We start from the raw sequence: 12,086 nt of genomic DNA on the forward strand, positions 1-12,086 counted from the left end.
GCCAGGGGCCATCCGAGCTTTTGAGGCCAGTGGTCTGAGGCTGCAGTGGTAACGCTCTGCCAGCCGTTCTTTCTCGAACTCTGCTGACGATTTTCTCAACTGTGCTGGTTTTGGTAGTTTGGCTATAACGTGCTTCCACATGCCTTTGTTAGCTTGACCATTCCTGTTTGGTTCGGTTGGGTGACCTTGGGGCTTTGTCGACTTCATCACCCCTGGCAAGCTGGGTCCCCAGTTCTGCCATTTATTGCCTAGTCCCTTCTGTGCTTTGTGTCTGGCTGTCCAGCCACCACGGCTGACCTGCTGTTGCCATTCTCGGGGTAGGGTGGGGGGCTTGTTACAGACACCTCTCTCCCCCTGCTCACCTTTCTCCTCTGCCTTTGAGGGACAAGTGCCCAGTCAGTGATCAGTGTCTGTCTTGTTCATACCCTTTCCTGCTCTCCTGCCTGGTGGTGGCTCCCCACAGGTCACCCTGCAGCTCTGCCATCAGACGTGTTGGGTCTTTTTCTGACAGGCCGTGAGTGATGTGTAACCTTCAGACCCTGCCCAGGTTTTGTTTTGCAGTGTTCTTGGGGTAGCCCCAAGGCACATTTAGTGTAGGGGGGCCTTGGTCCCACCATTGGGCTATATCCTTTTGCAGACATAGGCCACAGGTGTTGCAGACGTGTGTGAGCTCTTGAATTTCCGGGGGTTGTAACCTCCCCATGCACACACAGGTCCCCTTCCCGCCAGACCTGGGAGGTGTTTAGGCAGCCCATCTTCACCTGCTCTTAGACTGCCCGTGGCTCTGGGTCCCCACCCGGCTCTGGCCTGTGGCCTATTCTGGCATTTTCAGGCCTCTAGTACACACTGTCCTGCATCCTGTTCGTTTATGTGGGGGGGTGGAGGGTTCAGCGGGGCGTGGGTTATAGCTGTGTGTGTGAGATGGCCCAGATTGGACGTGGCACCTGGTTCTCGTCTACTCTGGCGATCTTGCCCTGCCCTCCAGGTTTCCCTGTGCTCCCCCAGCTTCGTGCACATTGGTTGTCATCCTGAGCGTGCATAGAAGTGAGAGAGAGCACATGGTTACAGGCCACAGGTGCTGGCGTGCAGTGCTAGCCAAGGCTGCTGGCAGCCCCGCATCCAGTCGTCCTGTGTTTGCACAGGGAAAGTGAAGAAGGAGCTGGATGCTGACGACGGCCACCTGAACTTGGATGAGACAGCAAAGCTCCTGCAGGACCTGCACGAGGCACAGGCAGAGCGTGGGGGCTCCCGGCCGTCCTCCAACCTCAGCTCCCTGTCCAACACCTCCCCCTCTGACAGGGACCAGCACCACCTGGGTAAGGGAGCCCTAGGCCCCAGCGTCTGTCTCAGCCCACAGGCGTTGCGCATCATCTGGGAAGAGGGCAGCTGAGCCGCTGGTGGGCGGGGCCAAAGATCCTGGTACTTGGGTGCTCACACGGGCTGCGGGTCAAGCCCCCAGAACTCTGCAGGCCCTGCTCCCTCCGCAGGGCGTCCCTGTCTCCGGGGATTCTGAACCACGTCTCCCTCGTCAGGCAGTACACAGGGTCAGTGTTTTGAATGGAATGTACTCCGTGTTAGGTGTTGTGGTCTTGGCCTTGGGGTGCTGGTTGTCCCTGTGTCAGGAGCCCTGGCTCCTGCCACATCCCAGGGCCCTTGGACAGGGAAGCACCAGGCCCCGGACACTGACAGGCATGTTGAGTTCAACTTTGGGGACGTTGGTTTCTTCTGCTGTTCTTGTTAGTCCTAGAATAGGGTGTTGAGAAATGCTTTGTTCCTCCAGGACTCTGATGTGGGGAGAGCAGGTGGCCTTGGCCTGGGGCCTTCTCTCTTTAACGAGTAGGGTGACGGGTTGGGCAGATGCATGGATGCCACCAGGATTTCAGCTCCTCCAGGAAGGGAACCAAGTGTTGCTTCCTGGCTTCTTGAATTTGCTCAGTGAGCTCCCTGAGCTGCTGTTTCAGTTCTCAGATACGAGCACCAGCTCTGCTGAGCCCCTGTTGATGTTGGGCAGTTAGGGGGTGCTTATCAGCTTGAGGTGGGGGGTGGGAGGAGGAGGGTCCATGGCTCTGTGGCTGACCACAGTCACGAGGACACATTTCCACGGGTCTGGTGCATGGTGTGTGCGCAGACCCATCGTGTGAGCGCCCCGTCTTTCCCACACTTGCAGGAAGCCCTTCTCGCCTCAGTGTTGGGGAGCAGCCAGAGGTGACCCATGACCCGTACGAGTTTCTGCAGTCTCCGGAACCTGCAGCCTCTACGAAGAGCTAGCCTTGTAGATAGTCTTCCATTATTTTTTAATTTTTTTTATTTGCATGTACAGAGTTTTTGTCCTGAGACAAAGACTTCCATTTTGTCCCCTTTGGCTTGCGGGAAGCAGCCCTGGGGAGGTGGTGAGTTGTCTCTAGTACCATGTCGGCCACGCACGGATCCAGTGTTTGTGTGCATAGCCCCATGAACCCTGAAGAGTGGGCAGCACACAGAAGGGTGTGCGGCCACATGGGGTTGAGCCGGTGTCCGTGTCTGAGCTTTGAGCAGAATGTAAAGCCCGTCTGTGCACTGGCCTGTGCTCCCTGGGATGCGGACCTGCCCACAGCGGGACTCCTACGTGCTCTCTGCCCTGCCCACCCCCTGTGCCCCCGCGTCTCCGAGGCAGGTCCTAGGGGCCCGCACCTTCCCGGCCCGGGACTGGCCCTGTGCTCCTCCTCCTGTGCCGGGCGAGGCCTGCCTTCTGCTGGAAGACCACACTGCCTCCTGGCCACGGCCACGTGCTGTGTCCATAGACCTTTTTATTCTGGATGTGTTTACTGGATGCCTGTTTACATTTGCAAAACAGAGATCTCAATAAAATACACAGAGTGATTGCGTATAATTATTCGTAGCACCATGGGTGTCTGCTACTGAGGGACTTCTCAGCAAAAAGCTTTGTCATGAAAGGTTGCCGGTGTCCACTCATGACACTCACCATCTCCCCTCCCTCTGCCCATGTCTCTCCTGCAACAATATCCAACTTGACCACCCTGCACATTTGCTTGTGTTCCTTTTTTGAAAACAAAGTTGAGGGCTCTGTTACATCCCAGGGCGAGTCAGTTCTGGAAGAGTGTGCATGACTGAGGCAGTGGGTGGCGCCATGCGCCCCAGCCCCCGAGCGCCCCTGGGTGCACAGGGCCCCTCACAGACATGAGGTAAAGGGAGCACAAGCGAGGTGTCAGGAAGCAGCTGTGGCAGAGTGCCAGTGAAGGAACGAGCCGCTGGAGGGTGAACCGCGGTCAGCTGCCAGCCTGCCACCACAAGGTCAGGAGGGTGCGGGTCTGCGGGTGGGCTCTGCCTTCCCGAGGGCTCCGAAGGTGAGGTTCTGGGCAGGTTTGGCCCTGGGTTCAGAGGCTGGAGTTGCCTTGCTGAGCCCTTTCCTCTCCCTGGCCCCCAGCTGGGGTTCACGACTGTGCCTCTGGGACATGGCCCTGGTGTATGTTTTTGTGAGACCTACTGAGACAGTAGGAGGCCACAGAGCCCCATCCCCCATGAAGGGACCAGCCCCCCCACCCCGAGGGCCTCATCACATGTGCCTGCGCTGCAGATGGGCAGATCGGGCAGGGCGACCTGGGGATTCCTGCCGTCTGGGCATGGCCCCTGGGGAGCCACAGGCTGCTACTCAGAAGGCCACATGCCCCACAGGAGGGAAGACCGGGATAGGAGGGCCCACTGAGCCATCTTTTTATTTCAGTAAAATTCATGTGACCTTAAATTAACCACTGACCACTTTAAAATATGCAATTGAGCGTCATCTGGTACATTCACAATGTTGTGTGCAACCACTACTATTGAATTCTGGAATATTTCCATCACCCCAAAAGGAAACCCCATCCCCATTAGCGGCCACTCTCATCCCCTCCTGGAGCCCCTGGCAACTGGTCCACTTTGGCATCCATGAATTTTCCTGTTCTGAGCATCTCGTCTTAGTGGAATCTGCGCTACATGGCCTTTTGTGCCTGGCTTCCTTTCCTTAGCACAGTGTTTTCAAAGTTCTTTCATGTAGGGTATGTCAGCATGGGCCCAGGGATGCCCTGTCCTTGCCATGGACCCTGCCAGGGCTCAGGCTGCTGCTGGCGGTGTCACAGCCATGAAGGGGGAACCTGGGGCTTGGGTTGCCTCCCTGGGCCCTCTGCTTGAGGAGCCTGGCAGGCTCCTGGTCAGTGCCTTCAGCAAAAAGCTTTGTCATGAAAGGTTGCCGGTGTCCACTCGTGACACTCACCATCTCCCCTCCCTCTGCCCGTGTCTCTCCTGCAACAATATCCAACTTAACCACCCTGCACATTTGCTTGTGTTCCTTTTTTGAAAACAAAGTTGAGGGCTCTGTTACATCCCAGGGCGAGTCACCTGAGGGTTTGCTGAGGTGCAGGGCACTGGGTCTAGAGGTCACAGGCCCCAGGAAAACCCCTGGGGAGGGCCTGGCAGCCTGCACACAGGTGTATCTGGAGAAGCATGTTCCGTGCAAGAGGCAGAGATGTTGCTCATCTTAATTTACTGGAAAGCACTTTTAGGCCCTGTACAGACTGCACTTTCCAGCAGCTAGAGCGATGCATCACTGCAGATAGGAGCCGTGGCCTTGCTGCTGACACTTGCATGCTCTGCCAGAGACAGGCCTTCCAGAAATGAGTGTGCATGGAATGACCACACTCGAGGGTGCCCTGCCCTCATGTCCAGTTCCCAGCAACCAGTTCAGTTACTCCTGACACCTCCCACCGTCCACAGTCCCTCCTGTGCTGTTGGCCAGATGCTCGGGGTTCTGAGACCTAGGTGTCTGGTGGTGCACTGGCCTGGCCTGGGAGCAGTATGGATAGTGGTGGCCGGCAGGCCCAGCTGCATGGGTCTCTGGTTCCTCCCTTGCAGGGACCTGGTGGTCTGCCCATGGGCAGGTGCTGTATGCAGGGCCCACAGGGGGCGGCCACTCTCCCCACTGCCAGCAGCCTGGCCTCCAGCCCCCTCACCCCCTAGGCCCTCTCATCTCGGGCCCTGTTTCCTGCCCATCATGGTCACACAAGGTGGCCAGGATCAGCGTCCCTCTCATCCGCATGCGTACTCTGCTCCTTGGGAAATGTTGGACCAGAGGGACACAAGTGTAAAGATGCAGAAGCCCGAGTGAACACAGACTGGGTGGAGGGGGACTGACCCAGCCCAGAAGTAGGCCTCAGCACCAGCCGCGTGGCCCAGCTCCCTGCCCAGAGGAGAAGTCCCCAGGCACCCCAGCAGGGCTCTCATGGCCGCCCTGGCCCTGCCCACTGGCTTCTCTTCCATCTTGGGCCTGGCCCTGCTGTCTGGTGAGAAGAAAAACCCCAACCACCATGGTTGCTGGGCAGCAGGGCCACACACTGCCTGTGGGAAGCCGCTCAGCACTCCTGGCTTAGGTGGCTTTCCCCAGGAAGTGTGTGATGCTGGGGTCTATAGAGCCTCTGCTGTTCCCCCACCAGGGAAGGGTCAGAGAAGGCTGTGGGGGGGGGGTCCTTGGACCCAAATGGGCACTGGAAATGTCCTGTTCTTGATGATTGAGACCCTGAGGAAAGAGGCAGGGGAGGGGACGTCTGTGCTGAGCCATCGTTGGGAGGGACCCCTTCCTGGCACATGGTGTCCATGTGCCCTTCGCCCCCCCCCCCCCATGTTGGCCCTTCTGTGGCTCCTGAGGGGGTAGACTGGGAACAGTGGTGTCCGATCCGACCTGGACAGAGCATGTGAGTTTGGGCCCCTAGAGAAGACTTAGCCACCAGGTCAGACGTCACAAGGAGCCTTGGGATCAAGGCCCCTGCCACTGAAAGAAGAGGTGGCAGGAGCCTTCTGCTGGTTCACTGAGGGGCTGCCGTGAGAGGTGCTGTAGTCAGAACTCGGGACCAAGTAGAAGGCCTCCCGCCTGCGGGTGCTGCCTGCCAGCACGCCCTGTCGGGGGCCCCTGTGCCGTCTCTGCACCCCGCCCCTCCCCCAGCAGGCAGTGGGGGCTCCAGGGAGGGGGGCAGCCCTGGCTTTATGAGGCACCTCCCCGGGTTCCATTGCTGCCGTGGCAACCAGGGGTCCTCAGCTGGGTCTGGGCCAAGCGAGAGGCCCGTGCTCTTCTGTCCAGCCTGGACCGCTGAACGGGGGCTTGCAGAGTGGGTTCTGGCTCCCGGGGTGGGGGGGTAGGTGCCTCGAGCTTCTGTTCTGACTGCGGAACGTAAGCAGGTGTAAGCTCTGCACGTCCCAGGTGGGATAGAGAGCAAAGCAACCACTGAGAAGCTGGCAGGACCTGTGTTAGGTGATGAGTCCAGAAGGTCACATCTGCACAGGTTGTAGTGTCATAAATACGTAGGCAGGGTACCCGGGATGCCCTGTGCTGGGGAGCACGGTGTGACAGGGTCTGCACCTGGGGATGGGGACACAGGAGATATAGGAAGAGCAGTTTCAGCCTCCTGCCCCCATCTACAGTGGGGGGACCAGCACAGTGGCACCTACACGAAGCTCCTGCAAGTCTGCCTTGCTCGTGTTGGGGACGTGGAGGTGACAGTAGTCTTGTGGGAGCATCGCACACCAGGACACAGGCTAGAACCCTTAGGGAGGACAAAACACAAATGTTAGGAACCAAATGGGCTAAAATGGGCCCCAGGCCTAGCAAGGCTCATTTCCCAAGCCCACTACCAGGTCTACCCAGTGGGGTGTCATGCTCCCCCCTTCCCACAGGCGGGGTCCAGACTATCAGTTTCAGCATTTACAGGAGTAGATTTGGCGGGTGTCAGGGAGGTTGTCCAGAGACAGTGACACCACGACAGGCGCAAGATCAAGATCTTGGCTGTTGGCGGGGATGGGGCGCGCAGTTCCAGGCCAAGGAAATAGGCTGAGAAAGAGGAGGAAGAGAAATGGGTCCAGAAACCCTGTGTGTCTGTGGTGTGCATTTGTGGTGCATGTGTTGTGTGTTTGGGATGTTTCTGTGGTTTGCATACAGTGTGTTGTGTGTGTGGTGTGCATGTGATGTGTGTGTGGCGTATGCATGTTCAGGGAGGGTGGTGTCCTCTCGGGTGTCTTGTCTGCACGTGGAGCCCACGTTAACTGTGCCCTTCGCACCCCAGGAGACAGGATGTCCCACATTTGTTGCGAGCCTAGGGTTCATTTGCAAGTTTTGAACTGGTGTGATCCCCATGAGCTAAGTAAGGATCAGAGCAGAGGAGATGCTCTGCCCCTTTTGCACACACGTCAGACGAGTTGAGGAGAGCGTGTGTTTTTTTCATGCACAGAGGTGTGTGTGAGCGAAGTGCCCGCCATGGGAGGGGACCCTTGCCCGCCAGAGCCCACGCAGCTGCGAAGCCCTGGGGACTGACTACAGCCACGCCTGCCCCGCCTGCTCCTGGGAATCGAGGGTGAGTGTGCGCCTCCTGTGGCGCTCCAACCGCGGCCCGCTTCTGTCCAGGCGTGACCCCTGCAACCCTGGGCTGCACTTGCCCCTGTGCGTTTCCCTCGGTGCCTCCCGAGGTCTCGGGGCCTCCTCCAGGTCTGATGTGGGAGCTTCCCGGAGCCCTTGGAGGAGCAGGGACTTGGTGTCCCTCCAGACCTCATGCTTGGCCACTGCACACTCGTGACACTTGGGCAGAGTCTGTTGAGGTTCAAACCGCTCTCAGAACCTGAAGAATCACTCTTTTAAATTTTACACATTGCAATACCAGTTGCAGCTTTGGGGCTTCCACACTTGGTCATGGTGACATTTCCATCCTGGGGAGCCCTTAGGACAGGGTGCCAGTGCGGGCAGCCCTGGGCTGACCCACATCCTCGCGTTTGCTCCTTCTGCAGGATGAGTGGTGTCTCTACCTCTGTTCTCATGTCACTTAGAATTTCTTCTGTCAGTGCCATGGCGTTGCCTTCCTGTCCCAAGGTCTGCGCGTTCTCTCGAGCTGACCTTCTCCATCACGGGGTTTGGTTCTTGGCAGTGTTCTTTCTGTTGATTGGCGCTTCTGTCTGAATGTTGCGGTTACTCAGGAATCGCACTGTCATGCAGGGTACTACCCCACTGCCCAGTGCTCTGGCCTTGCTGGCCCAGTGGGATGCCCACCATGGGCCCCTGAGGGTCCCACTGACCAGGGAAGCCCCACCTGGCCCCACAGCCCAGGAACGAGGCAGCTGGCCCATGGACAGCAGCCACCCTCTGCCCTCCTGTAGCAAAGTCTTAGGGCTCCACCTGTGGTGGCTGTGCTGTGTCGCTCACCCATCCTGACAGCCTGCTGCCTGGCCAGACGTGGCCACAGCTCCCTCCCAGCCCCTGGGCTCAACCCCAGTGACCCCAGAGCATCTGAGGCCCCAGAAGCCCCACGGTCCTCAGATCTTCGTCCTGTGGCAGGAATAGTACGACTCTCTGGGGATGTGGTATCTTGTTCTGTCCTTAAGGGAAACTTACAGGAAGATTCTCTGAGGATTTCAGGCAGGTGAAAGCGTCACATGGTCACACCAACAAGGGTCTGCTTTTCCTGCAGACTCATTGTCGGTTTCCCCAGGGATGAGGGCCTCATCCTGATGTGTCTGTCTTCCTCCTGCACATGATGGGGTTCCTGATGCATCAGTGCACATTTGTAAACAAAGCCCACACTCATCTCTGGAGGTGGTCGTGGCCAGGCCTGCACTGGAGTCCCTGGCGCGTACCCTCCTGGGTCCTGGGCCCTGTGGGCCTCACACCCTCCAGAGTGTTAGCACCAGTGCTTTGCTGCTGTGGCCTGGGCAAATTGCGGGATTCCCCAGGCACCCTGGAGGGCTCCACCCACCATATTCCTCAAGATGTGGGCAGCCCTGGGGTTCCCTTGCCACACAGGCCACAGGAAGCATCCATGCACACCTGTCTGCACCCCTTGCAGATGGATTTGTGCAGCAGGAGCTGGAGATGGGTCGTCCCAGAAGCCGGGGGCAAGCAGGCCTCACCCCCCCACCTGTCCCGAGTGAATGGCTGGTCGAGGCCCCTGCACTCCTTCCAGGTGGTGGCCTGGGCCACATTCCTCATCTTGGCTGTTGCCAACTTTGGCATCTTCATTCCCTTCCTGCCACATAACTGGAAGTACGTTGCCTACGGTGTATCCTTTACTGTGGGAGCAGCACCTGCTGTCCCAGGGAGGCTCCCAAGGGGCCCTCCCCAAGCTGGCTCGGGGTCAGGCCATGCCTGCTGGTTCCCCTTGCTACTCTGTCCTCACTGCTCCGTCCTCGGCTCTGAGTCATCCCCAGGTGCATCACCCTGCCCTCTGATCCCACTCCCCCTGTTCACCCCAGACAGCCACCATGGCCACAGCGCCTGATGCCCACATCTGTTCCCCGTGTGGCTCACTGGCTCTGAGTCCTAACTAAAAGCATAGGCATGTCTGCCGCTTGGCCACCCTTGGTTTGGGGAGAGCACTCTCGGTGGCCAGGGGCGGAGGGGCCCCGGGGTGGGGCCAAGGACGGGAAGGAATCACATGGCCAGAGCATCCATGCAGCACACATGGGCACAGTCCCACAGCAGCCATGCCCGTGTTCACACACACAGGTACTTCCTCGCATCCGAGCAGCCCATCTGGCTCAGAGAGTGAAGGGTTTGGTCTCAGGGTCCACTCACATGTCCACAGTGGGCTGGGTCCAACTGGTTGGGTGGGGGAGCCATGCCGGGGGCCAAGGCGGTGTTTTTATAACACTGATTATAATGGTGGCCCGCCTTCAGCTGTTCATCATTGTGCTTTCCTGTTTGGTCCCTCTGGTAATACAGGAGCCTGTGGTGGTTGGGGCGGACCTGGCAGAGAGAAAGCCTGCCGGCTGCTGGGACTCACAACACAGGCCATGGTGCAGGATGCGTGGAGGTGCTGTGCTCCGCCCCCAGCCGCCCAGGTGTCGCCCACCATGCCCCTCTTCACGCCTTACAGTGTGGGTGGCGGATCTCAGTTCCACCAGCGTGTCCGTGTCTGGGGGCCACAGCTGCGGACCCCACCAGTGTACCTAGGCATCCGCCATGGCCTGATGGGCATGCCCACTGCCTCCCCTGCGCCCGGTGGCCCCTGACCTGGTGGTCCCCCTGCAGGGCCCTCAGAGTGCCTGGTCCCCAGGAGCAGAGCAGGGGAACATGGGTCCTGTGTGCCCCGGGCCCAGCAGCCCCTCCTGCCATCTGGTGGTCTGACGGGGTGTGAGGCAGGGCCCAACGCACTTGTGCTTTCACTGCCGACAGGATGGGTAGGAATACCCATCTTAAAGGCAGCCTATCTTAAAATTTCTCCAGTGGTCCTCAAAACATGGGAGTAATTTACCCAGAATCCAGTCACAGTTCACACCTTGCATGTGGTGTTGGGTCTCCCACTCTGGCCCAGCGCTGTGTCCACGGGTGCCCTGGTCTGTGCACCACCCCCATAGCGGGGCCAGCCTGCAGGTAGGCCTTCCCATTGGAGCCCCCTCTGGCTGGGGCTTGTTGGGGGGGAGCCTCTGTTTGCCACTCCTCCTGTGTGCTCAGCTCACATAGAGGCTGTGCATAGGGCAAGGTGGCAGCCGCTGGAGCAGAGCAGTGGAAGCCAGCAGGTGCGGGTGGGCTCCCCTGTCTCTGCTGCCCCTCCTTGTCTGTATTCTAATGTGTGCCCCTGACTGGGGTCTGCTCACGTGCTGGGTTACAAGCCCTCATCCTCATGGTCCCTCGACTGACCAGAGCTCAGCCTGTTTGGGGGTGTTTTTGAGCTGCCCTGTGTATTTTGTTCAGGGGGCACGCTGGCACTCACCTGCTCTGGGGCCCACAGGTCGATTCCTGCTGGCTTCACGGACGTCCAGGACTCAGGCTGCCCTGGGACAGCAGGCGACCCTTGGGCCTGGGGACTTCCCTCAGGCCTCACTGCCGCCTGGGCCCTGCACTCTGGCCACCGGGGGGCGCCAGTGTCCTGCCACGCTTGCAGGGACCTCTGGGCCCCACAGAGAAGGGCACCTCAGGAAGACATTGCTCAGGAGGCGGGTCCATGGGTTTCTGGCTGACCCTCAGAGTCTGAGCCTCCCCCGCCATCCTGCAACGGGAAGCAGGCTGACCCCCAGCCCATAGCGTCCACTGTGCAGAGGGACCAGTGTCTGATGTGACGGGACTTAGTCCGAGGGGCTGTGGCTGTGGCCAGGGTGCAAAAGCCCCTGTTGCACTGCTATGACAGTGCTGGCAACATCTCGCTCTGATTCCAGGGGCTGGGGTGAGGCAGACGCGGGGGGGGGGGGGGGGGGGGGCTGGCTCTGGGGGCGCCTCACCTCTTCCTGCTGAAGAACCGGAAGGACGGGAGGGCGTGTGTCCTGGGCTGGCGGGTGTCCTGGGCTGGCGCCATTGCCTGTTTACCAAACACAGATTGTTGCTAGGGGACCAGGCCTCTGCTAACTGAGAGCCAGACCTCCTACCCTGTTGCTTTCCCTCTTTGTCGTTCATGGGAACCTGAGATCCTCTTGAGATAAATGAGAGCGGGAATTTGGTGTGGTACCCACTCCGTGACACTGGGGGCTCAGCCCCTGCTCATTGATGTCCATCAATGTCCGCAGTGTGTGGCTGAGTGAATGGTCTTCTGGTCCATATTTCTGTGGGTGACCTGGGCTGTGAGGGCCCCCCTGAACCTGCCTGAGTGCTGGCTGGGCGGTGTTAGGTCAGACAAACTGCTGGGCTGTGTTCTTGCTTGGGCGGCTCCATGCCCCAGGGTGCCTCTTCATTCCTGGGGGATGGGGGACTCATCCCAGGGGCGGCCTGGCCAGGACACCTGAAGCATGGGGAGATCTAGGGAAATTGGCCACAGGCAGCTCCATGTGCCTGGCCCATCAGGCTCAGGTCACATGCCTTAGGTACCTGCACATCGAGGGTTGGAGTGCCAGCCATGCTGTCCCCACAGTCTCCCCGGTGGTCTCCTATGAGCCAAGTGTAGCCATGGGGGCAGAGGGCTTCAACCACACATCCAGGCCCAGCCTTACCTGCTGCCCACCTGTGCTCCTTCTCATGTTTCCTCCCATGCTCCCTCCGGGGCTCCCTGTTGTACTCCTGCCCAGGCTCCCTCTCATGCACCCTCCCGTACTCCCTCCCAGGCTCCTTCCCAGGCTCCCTCCTGTGCTACTTCCCAGGCTCCCTCCCCAGC

General features: G+C 59.3%; 2 protein-coding genes and 1 long non-coding RNA gene across 11 annotated transcripts in view; 2 read left to right on the top strand and 1 right to left on the bottom strand.

Moving 5' to 3' along the window:
• BRD9 (bromodomain containing 9) overlaps positions 1–7,373 on the top strand; it is a 29,004-nt gene extending 21,631 nt beyond the window's left edge. For 3 of the 5 annotated variants that reach the window (XM_025451528.3, XM_025451531.3, XM_025451533.3), the window contains exons 15-16: positions 1,143–1,316; positions 2,168–2,869. In XM_025451528.3, the coding sequence (XP_025307313.1) occupies positions 1,143–1,316; positions 2,168–2,268 (275 nt within the window). In that variant the 3' untranslated portion in view covers positions 2,269–2,869. Of the gene's footprint in view, positions 1–1,068; positions 1,317–2,167; positions 2,870–7,250 lie in introns of those variants that run through there. The other 2 variants (XM_035710300.2, XM_049105819.1) reach the window with 2 other exon arrangements.
• Positions 3,688–7,256, bottom strand: LOC112662887 (uncharacterized). The gene is made up of 2 exons (XR_004811938.2): positions 6,475–7,256; positions 3,688–6,385 (listed from the first exon to the last, which is right to left on the bottom strand). It is a non-coding gene; the product is annotated as an uncharacterized LOC112662887 (long non-coding RNA).
• Positions 7,374–8,852: 1,479 nt separating the features above from the next.
• The window catches only part of ZDHHC11B (zinc finger DHHC-type containing 11B), a 43,783-nt gene continuing 40,549 nt past the window's right edge, over positions 8,853–12,086 (top strand). For all 5 annotated transcript variants that reach the window (XM_035710304.2, XM_049105820.1, XM_049105821.1 and 2 more), the window contains exon 1: positions 8,853–9,065. In XM_035710304.2, the coding sequence (XP_035566197.1) occupies positions 8,853–9,065 (213 nt within the window). The remainder of the gene's footprint in view (positions 9,066–12,086) is intronic.

Source organism: Canis lupus, chromosome 34 (genome assembly GCF_003254725.2).
Source record: "Canis lupus dingo isolate Sandy chromosome 34, ASM325472v2, whole genome shotgun sequence".
Taxonomy (NCBI): Eukaryota; Metazoa; Chordata; class Mammalia; order Carnivora; family Canidae; genus Canis; species Canis lupus.